The 17,862-nt window shown below is 54.8% G+C and overlaps 1 protein-coding gene across 1 annotated transcript; it reads right to left on the bottom strand.

The window, feature by feature from the left end:
- Positions 1-807: 807 nt before the first annotated feature.
- Positions 808-11,918, bottom strand: LOC142049722 (la-related protein 6-like). The gene is made up of 4 exons (XM_075077655.1): positions 11,752-11,918; positions 11,255-11,465; positions 9,932-10,731; positions 808-835 (listed from the first exon to the last, which is right to left on the bottom strand). The coding sequence occupies exons 1-4, from the start codon at positions 11,916-11,918 to the stop codon at positions 808-810; spliced, it is 1,206 nt and encodes a 401-aa protein (XP_074933756.1).
- Between the last annotated feature and the right edge of the window lie 5,944 nt (positions 11,919-17,862).

Raw genomic sequence — 17,862 nt, 5'->3', positions numbered from 1 at the left:
GGCCTGCGGGGCTGCGCCCGGAGGTGGGTGAGGGTGTGTGGCTGCAGTGCCTTAGGGTGGGCCGGCGTGCCCGCTTCCCCCCCGCTCGGGGCCAGCCGGCACAGCCGTGCCTGTTGCGCAGACTCGGATGAAATAAACCAGCCCATCCCATGTAGCAGCGAGGGGCTCTCGCGGGCCCCGGGTATGCTCAACACTACGGTGGCGTTTCCCCTTGCTGTATTGCATCGCCTTCTCCTGCAGGGTCGTTGAGGTGGCGGCTCCGACGGGGCTGAGCTGGTGGAGCTTCTGCCCCAGCAGGGCTTTATTCTCCCTTTCTGTGCCCTGGGGGTGTGGGCTGATGCGGACTACAGGGCAGAGGGGTGGGGGGGTATCTGTCACCGAGCCAAACTGCAAAAACAAAGCCCTGCGACAAATCTTTCTGGGAATAAAGGCCGTGTCATAAATAGCTTTTATTATTATGATTATTGTTATTATGATTATTGTTTCTAATGATGAAGTATTTGATGTGAGCTTTTCCAGGGGCCTCGTGTACATTTGCATAGCAGAGCATATTCTATCCAAAGATATTATTTACTCGTTCCAAATGGTACTAAGGTAGCTGTGACACTTGGAAAAATATTGCTAGTGGAAAGTGAAAAGAAGGTGTGTGTAGTGGCACATCTTTCCCTCTTACTGTCCCGTGCTGTTGTCTGTCGGGGTGATGTTTGTCTGTAAATGTCTCATATCGAAGTAGCAGGAGACAAGTGAGAAAGCTGGTTTTATCTGTAAATAACGACTAGGAATACACCCTGGGTCAGAGTCTGCACTTCAGATCCTGCCGTTGAGATTAGATGGTCTAAAAAAACAACGGAGCAATCAAGCCTTAAACTCCCCTGCTCCCACTGAGCGTGATCTTAACTTCAGCTGGCGCATTGGCTCTTCTTTGCAGCCGCTACCGACCGAACCCGGTGACCTTCTGCTTACCATGGACTGTGTGGGGCTGAGCTGCCGGCTAAACCACGACACCCCTGCAAACCGGCCGCTGTGCTGTGGTGAATCTGCCTCCCTGCAGACACCGGATCCCTGGCCAAAAGTGCTTTAACTGGACTGCAGTGGGCAGATCCTGCACCTCCCCCGGACACTGTGAGGCTGCAGCATCTGCCTGACACCTCCTTTCAGTGACTAAAGAAGAAATGGGACCACAACAATTATTGTACAGGCCTGAGCATTTGATACGTGTTTATTGCTCTTCCCAGCTAAAGCTGGGAATTCTGTGCATGTCGGGTTTAGGTGGTTATCCAAGCTCCTTGCACGGTGCTGCAGAGCTCCAGAGCATCTCGTTTGCCCGTCCGTGGTAAATCCATCGGATTTCTCCATCCTCCCGCATCACCCACCAAGTGCACCCAGGTCCTCGAGCAAAAGCAATCCCACGCGTGGGTTTGCCTTTGCCTGAGGCAGGAAAGACCCAGACTCTTTTGCCCAGCATACTTTTTGCGTGCACTGCAGGGACTCTGTCCCCTTCCACAGTATGTAGGATTTCTGACTGGGCAGGGCCAGCTCGGTTGGCAGATCCCCTCGTGTTGACTAACCACGTGGCTTTTGCTGAATGTGTATCCCAGTGCTTGAATGTCCCACCCCCGCATTGCTCTCAGTGTCGTTTTTAAGAGTCCATTGTACCGTTCAATTTTCCCAGAGGCTGGTGTGTGACAGGGGATGTGACACACCCACTCAATGCCGTGCTCTTTGGCCCAGGTGTCTATGAGGCTATTCTGGAAATGAGTCCCCTTGTCTGACTCAGTTCTCTCTGGGGTGCCATGTTGCCACAGGACTTGTTGTTTGAGAGCCAGGAGAGTGTTCCGGGCAGTGGTGTGGGGGACAGGAGATGTTTCCAGCCAGCCCGTGGTTGCTTCTACCATGGTGAGCGCATGGCGCTTGCCTTGGCGGGTTTGTGGGAGTGTGATATAGTCAATCTGCCAGGCCTCCCCGTATTTATACTTCAGCCATCGTCTCCCATACCACAGAGGCTTTACCCGCTTCGCTTGCTTGATTACAGCGCACGTGTCACATTCGTGGATAACCTGCGCAATAGCGTCCATGGCCAAGTCCACCCCTCGATCACAAGCCCACCTGTATGTTGCATCTCTCCCTTGATGTCCTGACGTGTCATGGGCCCACCGAGCTAGAAATAGTTCACCCTTATGTTACCAGTCCAGATCCACCTCAGCCACTTCAATCTTGGCAGCCTGATCTACCTGCTGGTCGTTCCGATGTTCTTCAGTGGCCCGACTCTTGGGGACGTGAGCATCCACATGCCGTACCTTTACAACCAGGTTCTCTACCCGGGCAGCAATATCTTGCCACATTGTGACGGCCCAGATGGCTTTGCCTCTGCGCTGCCAGTTGCTTTGATTCCACTGCTGCAGCCAGCCCCACAGGGCATTTGCCACCATCCAGGAGACAGTATAAAGATAGAGCACTGGCCACTTTTCCCATTCAGCAATGTCCAAGGCCAGCTGGATGGCCTTTACCTCTGCAAAGTGGCTCGATTCACCTTCTCCTTCAGCAGTTTCTGCTACTTGTCGTGTAGGACTCCATACAGCAGCCTTCCATCTCCGGTGCTTTCCCACAAGGCGACAGGACCCATCGGTGAACAGGGCATACTGCTTCTCCTCATCTGGCAGTTTGTTAGAGAGTGGGGCTTCTTCAGCACGTGTCACCTCCTCCTCTGGTGATATTCCAAAGTCTTTGCCTTCTGGCCAGTCCATAATCACTTCCAAGATTCCTGGGCGACCGGGGTTTCCTACTCGAGCCCGCTGGGTGATCAGCGTGACCCATTTACTCCGCGTAGCATCAGTTGCATGGTGTGTAGAGGGGAGGTTCCCTCTGAACATCCAGCCCAGCACTGGCAGTCGGGGTGCCAGGAGCAGCTGTGCCTCAGTACCAACCACTTCTGAAGCAGCTCGGACCCCTTCATATGCTGCCAATATCTCTTTTTCAGTTGGAGTATAGCGGGCTTCGGACCCTCTGTATCCCCGACTCCAAAACCCTAGGGGTCAACCCCAGGTCTCCCCTGGTGCTTTCTGCCAGAGGCTCCAGGTAGGGCCATTCTCCCCGGCTGCAGTGTAGAGCACATTTTTTACATCTTGTCCTGCCCAGACTGGCCCAAGAGCTACTGCATGAACTATTTCTCGTTTAATCTGTTCAAAGGCTTGTCGTTGCTCAGGGCCCCATTTGAAATCATTCTTCTTCTGGGTCACTTGATAGAGAGGGCTTACGATCAGACTGTAGTGTGGAATATGCATTCTCCAAAAACCCACAACGCCCAAGAAAGCTTCCGTCTCCTTTTTGCTAGTTGGTGGAGACATGGCTGCTATTTTCTTGATCACATCCATTGGAATCTGACGACGACCATCTTGCCATTTGATTCCTAAGAACTGGATTTCTCGTGCGGGTCCCTTTCACCTTACTTTGTTTTATGGCAAAACCAGCTTTCAGAAGGATTTGGACTATTTTCTCTCCTTTCTCAAAAACTTCTTCCGCTGTGTTGCCCCACACAATGATGTCATCAATGTATTGAAGGTGTTCTGGAGCTTCTCCCTGTTCCAGTACAGTCTGAATCAGTCCATGGCAAATGGTAGGACTGTGTTTCCACCCCTGGGGCAGTCGATTCCAGGTGTACTGGACGCCCGCCCATGTGAAAGCAAACTGTGGCCTGCACTCTGCTGCCAGAGGGATTGAGAAGAATGCGTTAGCAATATCGGTTGTGGCATACCACTTGGCCGCCTTGGACTCCAGTTTGTATTGAAGTTCTAGCATGTCTGGCACAGCAGCACTCAACGCTGGAGTGACTTCATTCAGGCCACGATAGTCTACTGTTAACCTCCACTCTCCATTAGACTTCCGCACTGGCCACATGGGACTGTTAAAGGGTGAGTGGGTCTTACTGATGACTCCTTGGCTCCTCAGTTGGTGAATGAGTTCATGGATGGGGATGAGAGAGTCTCTGTTGGTGCGATATTGCCACCGGTGCACTGCTGTGGTGGTGATTGGCACCTGTTGTTCTTTAACCTTCAGCAACCCCACAACAGAAGGGTCCTTTGAGAGGCCAGGCAAGGTAGACAGCTGTTTAGTTTCCTTCGTCTCCAAGGCAGCTACACCAAAAGCCCACCTGTACCCTTTTGGGTCCTTGACATACCCTCTCCTGAGATGGTCTATGCCAAGGATGCACGGAGCCTCGGGGCCAGTCACAATGGGGTGCTTCTGCCACTCATTACCAGTTAGGCTCACTTTGGCCTCCAATACAGTTAGCTCTTGGGATCTCCCTGTCACTCCAGCAATGCTGATGGGTTCTGCCCCTGTATAGTTGGATGGCTTTAAGGTGCACTGTGTGCCGGTGTCCACTAAATCTTTATGCTCCTGTGGGTCGGACGTGCCAGGCCATCGCACATACACAGTCCAGTAAGCCCAGTTATCCCTTTCCTCCACCCGGCTGGAGGCAGGGCCCCTCTGGTCCTGATCGTGGCAGTCACAACTCACCTCCTGCAAATGTGAATCAGGAGTCCCTCTATTACGCTTAGTAGTAAAACCAGCGCTTCTACTCCTCTGTCTGGGGACTTGCTCAATGGAAACTGGAGCAGCAGCTTTCCTGGAAGAGCCTCCCTGAGTGCCTGTTCTTCCTTGCAGTTCACGCACTCGTGCCTGTAGGGCCGAGGTAAGCTTGCCATCCCACCTCATCATGTCCTCTCCGTGGTCACGCAGGTAGAACCATAGGGTGGCCCGTGGTGTGTATCCCCTCCTTTGAGCCAAAGGACGCTTATTCCTAACAGCTGAGACACTACCCTGTCGAGGTGGGGAGTAGGACAGATCTTCTTTGAGTTGCTGGACCTCTTGGGATAGTTTCTCCACAGCAGAGACGAGCGAGGAAGAGAGATTTGTTTCATAATCCCGGAGTCTATCGATCACCTCCGCCACCGTTGGTGTCTCGTCACCTTTCCAGGACATCACTGCCAATGACTTTGCATGCGAAGATGGTGCGCTCCGTACAAACTTGCGCCACGTGGGTCGTGTGCACTCGGCTTCATCTGGATCTTTGGAGGACCGTTGATCGTCCAGGTCACCATAAATCACCTCAAACACAGCTAATTCCCTTAGATACTGGATGCCTTTCTCCACAGTTGTCCATTTTCCTGGGCGATATGTAACATCTTCTTTAAAGGGATACCTTTCCTTCACTCCGGGCAGGAGTCGCCTCCAGAGGCTGAGGGCTTGTGGTTTTTTCCCAGTTGCTTTGTCAACGCCCCCTTCCCCAGAAAGGGATCCCAGTTGTCTGGCTTCTTTTGCCTCTAGTTCCAGGCTACTGGCCCCATTATGCCAGCATCGGAGCAGCCAGGTGACAATGTGCTCACCTCAACGATGGCTATAATCTTTTTGCATATCTCGCAACTGGCTGAAGGACAGGGATCGGGTGGTCTCTATTTCATTTATGACTTCTTCCTCCTCTCCCCGTGACGGCCCTGGTTCTTCATCATCCCGTTTTAAACGAGTTGATGTCCGCCTCCAATATTTCATCTTGTGTATGGGGGCAACTGATACTGGTACGGGTTGATTCTCTGAGCCAGCTCCGGTACTTGTCGTGGGGGTTTGAGTGGCTGCAGTGCCTGTCCTCAGGGCTGGAGTGACTACAGTGCCAGTCACTTTGCATTTCAACCCAGAGACATTCTCTTCCCCCTGGGGGCACTGACTACTGTTGGGCAGGGCTCGGTATGCATGGGCCAGGCCCCAGCACCTTGCAGTTAGCTGTGTCTCTCTGGAGTTCCCAGCGTAACAACATACTTTCTCCAAATATTCTACTAGTTGTTTAGGATTCTGCACTTGCTCGGGGGTGAAACTCCAAAACACTGGGGGTGCCCACTGCCCTAGGTATTTGCCCATGCGCATGCTATCCCACATGCCCTGCCACTCGTAACTATCAAGCCTTGGGGCAGATTTCTGGGTGATATTCTTCAGTTGCTTAGTCCAAACCAAAACAACGTGCCCAAAAACTAACAATAAGTGCACCTTAACCACCCAAGGATGGTCAAGATACAAAAAGGTTGTTGTAACAAAGGCACAGACATCATAGCACAAAGTTGCAAAGGTGCGGCTCTGTATTTCCTCCATATAAAGTCTCTCTGAGGAGGAGGTATAGTTGCTAAGTGCCTCAACAAGGTGGTATCCCAAGTACAGTAACCGTTTCAGCAAAAAACACCCAAATACCCGATAAAGCTGAAAATGAATGTTTGTGTAAGAAATCTCATAGGAAAAATGTTACTAATCACAGCAGAACACAGCAGACTAAACAAACCCACACCGATCTTTAACACCAACTGCAAAAAGAACAACATGGTGCTGTGACCAGCAGCTGTTATTATCTCCAACCCTTGAGCCCCACGTTGGGCACCAAAAAGACTGTTGTGGTTTAGCCGGCAGCTCAGCCCCACCCAGTCGCTCGCTCACTCCCCCACCGGTAGATGGGGGAGAGAATCAGAAGGGTAACGCTCGTGGGTTGGGATAAGAGCAGTTTAATAATGAAAATTCAAAGAAACAACAACAGAAATGCAATGTAAAGGAGAACAACGAGAGGCACAACACCCCGGGGTAGGGGGGAAGGGAGGGGAGAGGGGGAACGAACCGCTCAAACGAACCGCACGTGCCGCAGCCGCTCACCGCCCACCAACCCAACGCCACGCCGCTCCTGAGCCGCCAACTGCTCCCCCTTCATATACTGCTCCTGGTGTCACATGGTATGGCGTGAACATGCCATTGACCAGTTGGGGTCAGCCACCCCCGCCATGGCCCTGCCCCTCCCAGTCCCCCGCCACGAGGCAGAGCTCAGAAAGCTGGAAGGGTAGCCGACCCTCCACAGTGAGAGAATTAACCCCTTCTCAGCCAAAACCAGCACAGATTGGTACCTCTGCTGGAGAGGATGGAGACACATAGATCCATGACCAGCAAAGCCAGAGAGCCTGTCTCCTAAGGAGAAGATCCTTATGGGTCATCTGCATCGGATACATATTGCAGCCTTTGCAATGAATAGACTCGCTCTTCTCCCTCCGGCTGCCTGCCTTAGCAAGGCTCTTCAGGACCTCCACGCCTTCCATCCAACTGGGACAAAACCTGATGGATTTTAATTTTAAACATACTTAGAGGGAACCAACAGGCCTGAGGGCACAAGGGAAAAGTCTTCCTGTGGGTGTGGGAGTCAGTAAATAAACTTAGCAAGTGTGATGTTACAAGAGCTTATTTCAATATATCCTATATAGTATCTATATCATATACAATACTGTAGACTTATTAGCCAAGCAAACAAATGCAGAACAGCTGGAGCTTGCTGGGCAAGACCTTCCTTCCTCTTAAAGTTATAAGCCTAGATGTGAGGTATCTAACACATGAAAGCAGCCTCCTCACCTATGAATTGCTGATGATGTTGACTTTGAGCAGCAACCGATTGCTCCGACGTAGTGCGCGGGTTACTATTGGACCCACTCTCTGCTGTGCCACCCGTCTTCTGCACTGGTCTATACCTCAATTTAGAGTGTGGCTTGGGATTTACAGAGGCACAAGCAAACACGTAGACATTATTTGCAACACAGTCATGCAGACTTTTGTGTTTCTCATGTCATACAGGAGGTTAACATTAAAGGGCAGCATTTTGAGGGTTGACACTTTATAGCATCTAGTCAAGTGGAGGGGCAAAATGAGAAACTCCTTTTGAAAAGCACTCCTCAAGACAGAATGAAAGGGGTTCGGAAGTTTGCCCAACGTGACACCAAAAAAAGGAGAAACTGAGAAGCAGAGCTGGAGTGGGTGCCGGAGCGCAGGCTCTCCATCTCGGGAGCCGACTTTTGCATTTACTCTCTGGTTGGGAGCTGAAGAAATAAGTTCTTCTGCTCCTTCTTCACTCCAGCAAGAACCAGAAGTGTCTGTGCTTCCAGGAGACAATTCCAAATTCCTTTGCACGTTGTGTTTTTATATTCAGAATTACTCAGACGTAAGACAAACCACAGCACTACTTAACTTGCACTGTGGCACCAAAAAAAAAAAAAAAACCACCAAAAACCCCAGACAAAACCCCAAAGCCACCCAAGCACAACACAAGCCCCCAAGTTCTTTACACTGATTTGGCAGAACAAGTCCATAGCTGAGGTCCTAGGACAGTTTGGTCAGAGGGAGGCAGTGAAAAGCGGCACATACGGTGGCATTCTCTCTAGCAGCGGGCTGGATCGAGCCGCTGGCAAACAGAACAGGCAGATAAACGCTGTTTCATAGAATCATAGAATAGTTTGGCTTGGAAAGGACTTTTAGAGGCCACCTAGTCCAACCCCCCCTGCCATGAGCAGGGACACCTTCCACCCGATCAGGTGGGAGGGAGGGGAGACGAGGTATTGGGGGAGTGGCAGGGCGGTGTTGGTGGGTGGCAGTGGGGGTATGGCAGGGATGTGGAGGAGATGGGGGGAGTGGGTGGTGGTTGAGTAGGGGTGGTGTGCTTTCGGGGTTGGTTGGGGCAGAAGGGGATGTCGTAGGTTTGCTGGTATCTGTTGTGTTGGTTTCTGTTTCCATGAAAAGCTGTTCCTGCAAATGGCTGTGTGCCTGCGTGGGAGGGGGAGGGAGCACAGGGGCCACCGGGAAAGGGCACCCAAGGGGTACAGAAGCCCTGCTGAGCCCCAAATCACAGCCAGCGAGCCCCAAAGGGCACCAAGACACAGCCAGGACCGACTCACTGCCCACAGGGCAGGCAATGGCAGGGGGGACAGCACGGACACAGGCTTCCCCGGGCAAAGCAGCCCTTTGGTGGGGGAGCCACGACAGACAGCTCCTTGCAGGACTCACGGACACAGCCCCACGCAGAAAGCAGCACGGGGCCCCTGGGACAGGGACACAGCTCGGGGGCTGGGGAGGGCACAGACACGCCCCAACAAGGCCTGCAAGGCCTCCGTCTTGAGCACGACCAGTGTCCCCTCCAGCAGGGACAGGGCTCGCTGCAAAGGCCCTCAAAGCCAATCAAGGCAATCACACCCTTCCTCACTCCCACCTCACTCGGCTCCAGAGACTGGCTTTGCCTCCCTCACCCACCAAAATAACCCAAATCACCCCCAGAATGGGGAGGGAGGGAGCTGCAGGCCAGCCAGGGAACCCCCTCCCCTTCTCTGCCTCCACCGTGGGCAGCTGCAACACCAAATAGGATTGGGGGAGGTTTGGGGGTGAGAGGGTTTGGGAATAATAAAAAAACTCACTGCAGCAGCCAGAAAGTGCCTGGAAGATTCATCCCTCTTTATTGCCTATTTCCCATCCGAGAGCCACAACGTGGGCCAGTGCAGCCAACGACGACTTCGGGGAGCCACCTCAGCTTTGCGGGTAGGGCTTGCAGAAGGTGCGGGGTGAGGTCCCGTCAGAGCAGCCCCAGCACCGGTGGTCGTAGGGGATAAGCCCCTTCCTTCGGGCATTGCCGTGATGCCACTGGGGTGCTGGGAGCCCCTCTGGAGCCTGCACAGGCGCGCTCTCGGTGACACCAGCATGGTATGGTGCAGCTCCCGGGGTCACTGCTGCTCAGCATCTCGTCTCACATGCTGACCTGCTCCGAGCATCGTCATCAACCGATAACTGCCATCCCCTGCACCAGCTGCACCACCACTGCCCGCAGCTCTCAGGGCCCACACAGAGTTATTCTGATCGAGTGAAGTGGAAACGAAAAGAAAGAAAAATCCCCAAACGCAAAGGTAAATGAGCCTCAGTGCCGGAGGGTGAGCTTTCCTCTCCCCGTGCTGCTGCTGAAGCCCTTGGTGCCATCAGGGCCATTGGGAGGCGAAGCACCCCACCCCGCAGGCCAAGGGGCTCAGGCACCCGATTTCCTGCCAGGGAATTTCTGGGAGGAGGTGTGGCATGCAGAGCAGGCCTGCTGCCCCTGGGTGCCCACGTATCCACCCCGCTCCCCCAGCCGCAGCCATGGGGCCACTCCCTCCTGGAGCGGAAGCCGTGGCAGCCACCGGTGCCCAAGCCCATCCCGAGTGGGGGGAAGACTTTCCTGGTAAGGAGCGATCTTGTAAAGGTGTTGCTGAAGTCCCTGGGCTGGAAGGTGCTGCATGGGCAGGTGGGCGCCGAGGGTTCCGTGTTCAGGAGCAGGGACGGTGACACTGGAGCATTGCCTGACTCCGGAGAGCGGTAGAGCAGGGAGCCCCCAATGTCATCGGGGAAGGTCGTGGCTGCCGCCTGCACCTTCCAATCGCACTGGTGAACCAGCTTCTTCGCCACCTCCCTCTTGTTCTGAGGTTCCTTCTTGGAGACCTTCCAGCAGAGCCAGACCACCCTGATGCTCTCACCGCACCGGTGGCTTCGGCGGCCGAGGTGCTCAAAGGCCCTGCGGGCGCTCCCCAGCCTATCGTACTCCACCAGGGCACAGCGCTTTCTCAGCAGCTCGGGGAAGAGCGACGTGTATTTCCGCACATCCGAGGGCAGCTTGCGGCCCGGCCGCAGGATGCGGATGGATACAATGGCACCATAGGGGCTGAACATACTCACGATGGTCCCCATGAAGTTATTCTGGATCGGCGGCAGCAGCTCCCAGGCCAGCAGCAGTTTGCTGGGGGAGAAGCTCCGCAGGCACTCGGGCAGGGGGACCCGCCGCCTCACTTTGGTGCCCTCCTTGTTCACTTCCAGCAGCTCCGAGAACTGCAGGGCGTAGAGTGTGAGCCGCCAGTCACGCGTCAGGTATTTCATCTGTGGGAGAAAGGGAGCCACTGCGTCCCCATGAGTGTCCCCAGGCAGGGACCACCCTCAATCCATCATCCAGGCACGCTGAAGTCACGGCAAGGCACCATCCCCCTTTCACAGGAGCAGATGTGGGTCTGCAGCAGGTGGTCTCCAGTGCCCCTGGATTGCAGCAACAAGCTGCCGCTTCCCAGTACCTCACACCACCAGCACTTCACTGCGCTTCTTTGGTTAAGGGATGGTCTCTCCCAAAGCAGCGCGGGGGGACAACGGGCAGAAGAGGCAAATCCAGCACTGAGGACTGTTCACTGCTTCCCCAGCCACCCTCCCTGGTTGCAGAACTGCTGCAGCACATCGAGGGCAGGGAGCAGAGCCCAGCTCTGCACCACCAGCACTTCCCTGGGACACAGACAGCCTGAGGGGAGCCTGGACCTCCCCACACACCCCTCCAGAGACAGACAGAGCACACCCAGACACCCTCCACACAAAGGCCCTTTCCCACCCCGGCTGGCAGGTGCCATGGACTGCCTACCTTCTTGAAGGATGTCAGCAGTTTGATGCTGACGAAGCCCATCTTCTTCTTTTGGACATGTTTCAGAAGGAAAGCATCCTTGGCCAGGTTCTCATCAGAAAGGTAGAACTCCACCTGGGACACAATCCTGCGGACCAGCTGCGGGTCGGGGGTGGAGGAGCTGCAGTCCAACAGATCAGCCCCCCAAACATCACTTACATCAGAGAAGCTCCTGGCAGAGCAGCAGAGACAGGGGTGTGAGCTGGTGGCCTTTGGGACGCACAGCACTGCCTGGTCTCAGCTACAACAGTGCAGATGGCAGAGACACCGCAGAGACCCAGGGCCATCAGCTACAGGGGAGCAACGCCAGCCTGCACCCCGCGTGCCTCCCGATGCTGGGAGCACCAGTGCCAGACCGTGAACCCCAATCCATCCCAGACAAGGGACACATTCCCCTGGGGACAAACACGAGGCAAGAGCAGGGCTCAGCCCCCCCACTCATCCCAGCGGCCACATACCCGTTGAAGCTTCTTAAGAAGTCCTCCTGGCTGAGCAGGGTGAGCGAGCGGCTCTGCGGTGGAAGGAGATGCCGCGCCGGGAAGGAACTCCTTTGTTCCAGCTGAGGGGTGCTGCAGCTGGGCTGGGAAGCGAGCCCTGAGGCCACCCCAGAACTACCTGATGACATTGCCCTTCACCTGGGATATTACAAAGGAGAAGCACAGTGCTAGGAGGCTTCCCAACTGCAGCCAGCCCCAGGGCAGAGCCCTGCTCTGGGCTGCAGACCCCAGCCCAGGGATGGGGGAGCAGACGCAGCTCGTTGCTGTGCCCTTACCTGCTTAGCAGTGCTGAGAAAGGCAGAAAGAGCCGGCTTTACCTCCTAGAGACCTGCAAGCAGCAGGCCCCAAACCTCCCCTCCTCCAAACTAAGGCTCCTAAAAGACAAAGTGAAATGAAGAGAGGTAAAACCCTTAGAGCACCCAAGCTGCTGGCTTATAAAGGCAGCCACTCAGAATGAGCTGCAGCAGGCAGTTATGGGCCTGCCCCCTCTGAGACCCAGCAGGCTCCAGGTGAAACCTGTCTGCTGGTTAAACAGCCCCAGCTCAGCCCCGGGAGCAGCCATGATTGCTAAGCCAGGCCAGGTGGGCAGGGGAGGGGCAGAGCCACTGGCACTGGTACCGGTACCCAGTGGTGCCCGGTGGTGCCCAGCAGGGTGGTGAACTGCTGCCATGAGGCATCTTGATCTGTGCCTCAGTTTCTGTGTCTTGTGCAGAGGCAGTAAGAGTGACCTGGAGGTGGAAGGAGGGTTGATTCCAGGGCACTCTTTGGGCTCCTGGTGCTGCCAGAGTGACAGGCAAAGGTCTTTCTTCCTGCAGCAATGTTCCTCATCCCAAGGAGAGGGAGCAGAAGAGCCCCAAGAATGGGCTGAAGCCCAGGGAAGGGCACAGGCCCCCTGGGAGGGGGTGACACTGTGGGGCAGGATGGCCCATAGCTTCAGTATGAGATGGGGAAGGAGGCCCGCGATGAAACTCATCCTTGATGCTTGACCCACCACCATGGGCAGCATGGAGATGGGGACATGGCTGTCAGAGCAGCGGGGGCTTGGGCAGGCAGGGCGGCCGTGCCAGGGCATGGTGGGCTGCCCAGGCGGCCGAAAACCGGAGCTGCCCATCTGTGCAGGCATGGGGTTTAGCCGATGTTGCTCTGTGCCCTGTGGCCACAAGGACCAGCCAAGGGCTCGCCACGCGTCCACCCTGAGCTCTCAGAACAACCTGTCACCAGACTGGCAGCACCTCCCATGCGGGCAGCCTGGTCCTCGGCTGCAGCACTGCAGTCTCCCCTGCCCAAACACCCTGCCCCAGCCATGCAGGCCTGCTGCCGATGAATCCCCGGGCTGTGCCGCACTCTCCAGCTCAAAGCTCGTCCTTCTGGGATGAGTCCCGGGGACCGGCAATGCCGAACATCTTCTGGGGTGTCACAAGCCCCCCGTTTTCCCTGGGGGCGGTGCACTTGCTGTCACCCCCGTACCACCTCCTGCCACTCTCTGCTGGTTGGGAAGCGTGTGTCGGTGAGATGGTGGGTGGAAGAGAATGTCCTGGGGTGAGAGGTGGCCTGCCTGGCAGGGGAGCTGCCAACAGCCACGGTCCCTGAAGGGTGGTGGCACTTGGTGGCAGGGGACAACGAGGGCACACCTCACCTGAACTTGCAAAGGGTGGCAGGACACTACAGGGCCGAACTCCACCCCCCCCACAACCACGTTGCCTCTAGACTGGAAGTACCTGCTGCTGCCAACCAGCCTTTGCCCACGCGCGGGCACGGCCTGTCCCTGGCAGGCAGCAAGGGGCCGCGCAGGCAGCCCCGCTTCCCCCGCCCTTCGCTGGGGTCCCATTGCCGAGCCCGGCAGCTCCCCGGCCTGCCAGCCCAGCCCCGCAGCAACGCTCGCGCCGGAGTCTCTGCAGGGATTTGCCCCCCGGGGAGGGGCGATGGAGCCAGCAGCGAGCCGAACGGGGCCGTGGGCGCCTTCTAACGGCAGCATTCTGAGCTGCGCTTCGCTTTCCACCTGCAGCCGGGTACGCTCGGGGTCAGGAGGGGCTGCTCTGCTCCCCAGGGGGAAATAAGGCCCTCGTTCCCACCCTGAGAGCTGGTATCCGAAGGAAGGTTCAGGCTGGTCCAGCCGTCCCCACAAGACGGGATAATCCAGAGGGGGAGTGAAGCGAGCAAGGACACAGAGGGAGAGGTTGACGGTAAAGCTTCCCCTTCCCACGGGGTGAGAGCAGGAATGACCTGTCAGCCGGCACATCCCTGTCTCGCTGCTCCCATCCTCCACACCTAGTCTGGAAGCATAATTAGAAAATGCTTCTTGTGGCCCCGTGCAGAGCTGCAGCCTGACCTTTCAGACGCTTCTCCCCTCCGTGAACTTTGGTGTAACGGGCATATTACCCCTTGTGCTGGTTTTGGCTGAGAAGGGGTTAATTCTCTCACTGTGGGGGGTCGGCTACCCTTCCAGCTTTCTGAGCTCTGCCTCGTGGCGGGGGACTGGGAGGGGCAGGGCCATGGCGGGGGTGGCTGACCCCAACTGGCCAACGGCATGTTCATGCCATACCATGTGACACCAGGAGCAGTATATGAAGGGGGAGCAGTTGGCGGCTCAGGAGTGGTGCGGCGTTGGGTCGGTGGGCGGTGAGCGGCTGCAGCACGTGCGGTTCGTTTGAGTGGTTCGTTCCCCCTCTCCCCTCCCTTCCCCCCTCCCCCGGGGTTTTGCGCCTCTCGTTGTTCTTCTTTGCATTTCTTTGAATTTTCATTATTAAACTGTTCTTATCCCAACCCACGAGCGTTACCCTTCTGATTCTCTCCCCCATCTACCGGTGGGGGAGTGAGCGAGCGACTGGGTGGGGCTGAGCTGCCGGCTAAACCACAACAGTCTTTTTGGTGCCCAACGTGGGGCTCAAGGGTTGGAGATAATAACAGCTGCTGGTCACAGCACCATGTTGTTCTTTTTGCAGTTGGTGTTAAATATCGGTGTTGGTTTGTTTAGTCTGCTGTGTTCTGCTGTGATTAGTAACATTTTTCCTATGAGATTTCTTACACAAACATTCATTTTCAGCTTTATCGGGTATTTGGGTGTTTTTTGCTGAAACGGTTACTGTACTTGGGATACCATCTTGTTGAGGCACTTAGCAACTATACCTCCTCCTCGGAGAGACTTTATATGGAGGAAATACAGAACTGCACCTTTGCAACTTTGTGCTATGATGTCTGTGCCTTTGTTACAACAACCTTTTTGTATCTTGACCATCCTTGGGTGGTTAAGGTGCACTTATTGTTAGTTTTTGGGCACGTTGTTTTGGTTTGGACTAAGCAACTGAAGAATATCACCCAGAAATCTGCCCCAAGGCTTGATAGTTATGAGTGGCAGGGCATGTGGGATAGCATGCGCATGGGCAAATACCTAGGGCAGTGGGCACCCCCAGTGTTTTGGAGTTTCACCCCCGAGCAAGTGCAGAATCCTAAACAACTAGTAGAATATTTGGAGAAAGTACGTTGTTACGCTGGGAACTCCAGAGAGACACAGATAACTGCAAGGTGCTGGGGCCTGGCCCATGCATACCGAGCCCTGCCCAACAGTAGTCAGTGCCCCCAGGGGGAAGAGAATGTCTCTGGGTTGAAATGCAAAGTGACTGGCACTGTAGTCACTCCAGCCCTGAGGACAGGCACTGCAGCCACTCAAACCCCCACGACAAGTACCGGAGCTGGCTCAGAGAATCAACCCGTACCAGTATCAGTTGCCCCCATACACAAGATGAAATATTGGAGGCGGACATCAACTCGTTTAAAACGGGATGATGAAGAACCAGGGCCGTCACGGGGAGAGGAGGAAGAAGTCATAAATGAAATAGAGACCACCCGATCCCTGTCCTTCAGCCAGTTGCGAGATATGCAAAAAGATTATAGCCATCGTTGAGGTGAGCACATTGTCACCTGGCTGCTCCGATGCTGGCATAATGGGGCCAGTAGCCTGGAACTAGAGGCAAAAGAAGCCAGACAACTGGGATCCCTTTCTGGGGAAGGGGGCGTTGACAAAGCAACTGGGAAAAAACCACAAGCCCTCAGCCTCTGGAGGCGACTCCTGCCCGGAGTGAAGGAAAGGTATCCCTTTAAAGAAGATGTTACATATCGCCCAGGAAAATGGACAACTGTGGAGAAAGGCATCCAGTATCTAAGGGAATTAGCTGTGTTTGAGGTGATTTATGGTGACCTGGACGATCAACGGTCCTCCAAAGATCCAGATGAAGCCGAGTGCACACGACCCACGTGGCGCAAGTTTGTACGGAGCGCACCATCTTCGCATGCAAAGTCATTGGCAGTGATGTCCTGGAAAGGTGACGAGACACCAACGGTGGCGGAGGTGATTGATAGACTCCGGGATTATGAAACAAATCTCTCTTCCTCACTCGTCTCTGCTGTGGAGAAACTATCCCAAGAGGTCCAGCAACTCAAAGAAGATCTGTCCTACTCCCCACCTCGACAGGGTAGTGTCTCAGCTGTTAGGAATAAGCGTCCTTTGGCTCAAAGGAGGGGATACACACCACGGGCCACCCTATGGTTCTACCTGCGTGACCACGGAGAGGACATGATGAGGTGGGATGGCAAGCTTACCTCGACCCTACAGGCACGAGTGCGTGAACTACAAGGAAGAACAGGCACTCAGGGAGGCTCTTCCAGGAAAGCTGCTGCTCCAGTTTCCATTGAGCAAGTCCCCAGACAGAGGAGTAGAAGCGCTGGTTTTATTTCTAAGCGTAATAGAGGGACTCCTGATTCACATTTGCAAGAGGTGAGTTGTGACTGCCACGATCAGGACTAGAGGGGCCCTGCCTCCAGCCGGGTGGAGGAAAGGGATAACCGGGCTTACTGGACTGTGTATGTGCGATGGCCTGGCACGTCTGACCCACAGGAGCATAAAGCTTTAGTGGACACCGGCGCACAGTGCACCTTAATGCCATCCAACTATACAGGGGCAGAACCCATCAGCATTGCTGGAGTGACAGGGGGATCCCAAGAGCTAACTGTATTGGAGGCCAAAGTGAGCCTAACTGGTAATGAGTGGCAGAAGCACCCCATTGTGACTGGCCCCGAGGCTCCGTGCATCCTTGGCATAGACCATCTCAGGAGAGGGTATGTCAAGGACCCAAAAGGGTACAGGTGGGCTTTTGGTGTAGCTGCCTTGGAGATGAAGGAAACTAAACAGCTGTCTACCTTGCCTGGCCTCTCGAAGGACCCTTCTGTTGTGGGGTTGCTGAAGGTTAAAGAACAACAGGTGCCAATCGCCACCACAGCAGTGCACCGGTGGCAATATCGCACCAACAGAGACTGTCTCATCCCCATCCATGAACTCATTCACCAACTGAGGAGCCAAGGAGTCATCAGTAAGATCCACTCACCCTTTAACAGTCCCATGTGGCCAGTGCGGAAGTCTAATGGAGAGTGGAGGTTAACAGTAGACTATCGTGGCCTGAATGAAGTCACTCCAGCGTTGAGTGCTGCTGTGCCAGACATGCTAGAACTTCAATACAAACTGGAGTCCAAGGCGGCCAAGTGGTATGCCACAACCAATGTTGCTAACGCATTCTTCTCAATCCCTCTGGCAGCAGAGTGCAGGCCACAGTTTGCTTTCACATGGGCGGGCGTCCAGTACACCTGGAATCGACTGCCCCAGGGGTGGAAACACAGTCCTACCATTTGCCATGGACTGATTCAGACTGTACTGAAACAGGGAGAAGCTCCAGAACACCTTCAATACATTGATGACATCATTGTGTGGGGCAACACAGCGGAAGAAGTTTTTGAGAAAGGAGAGAAAATAGTCCAAATCCTTCTGAAAGCTGGTTTTGCCATAAAACAAAGTAAGGTGAAAGGGACCCGCACGAGAAATCCAGTTCTTAGGAATCAAATGGCAAGATGGTCGTCGTCAGATTCCAATGGATGTGATCAAGAAAATAGCAGCCATGTCTCCACCAACTAGCAAAAAGGAGACGGAAGCTTTCTTGGGCGTTGTGGGTTTTTGGAGAATGCATATTCCAAATTACAGTCTGATCGTAAGCCCTCTCTATCAAGTGACCCAGAAGAAGAATGATT

Source organism: Phalacrocorax aristotelis, chromosome W (assembly GCF_949628215.1).
Source record: "Phalacrocorax aristotelis chromosome W, bGulAri2.1, whole genome shotgun sequence".
NCBI classification, from domain to species: domain Eukaryota; kingdom Metazoa; phylum Chordata; class Aves; order Suliformes; family Phalacrocoracidae; genus Phalacrocorax; species Phalacrocorax aristotelis.
Note: the sequence above shows the minus strand (reverse complement) of the source record. Positions and strands in the feature narration are given on the sequence as shown.

Bases quoted from the DNA above. Each gene is read 5' to 3' on its own strand.
- LOC142049722 (XM_075077655.1), bottom strand. From the start codon at position 11,918: ATGTCATCAGGTAGTTCTGGGGTGGCCTCAGGGCTCGCTTCCCAGCCC. The intron at 11,466-11,751 runs GTATGTGGCCGC...CTGCTCTGCCAG, and splicing joins TTCTTAAGAAGCTTCAACGG to GAGCTTCTCTGATGTAAGTG. The intron at 836-9,931 runs GTGGGCACCCAG...TTGTTTTTTTAG, and splicing joins TGGGGGAGCGGGGTGGATAC to ACCATCTAATCTCAACGGCA.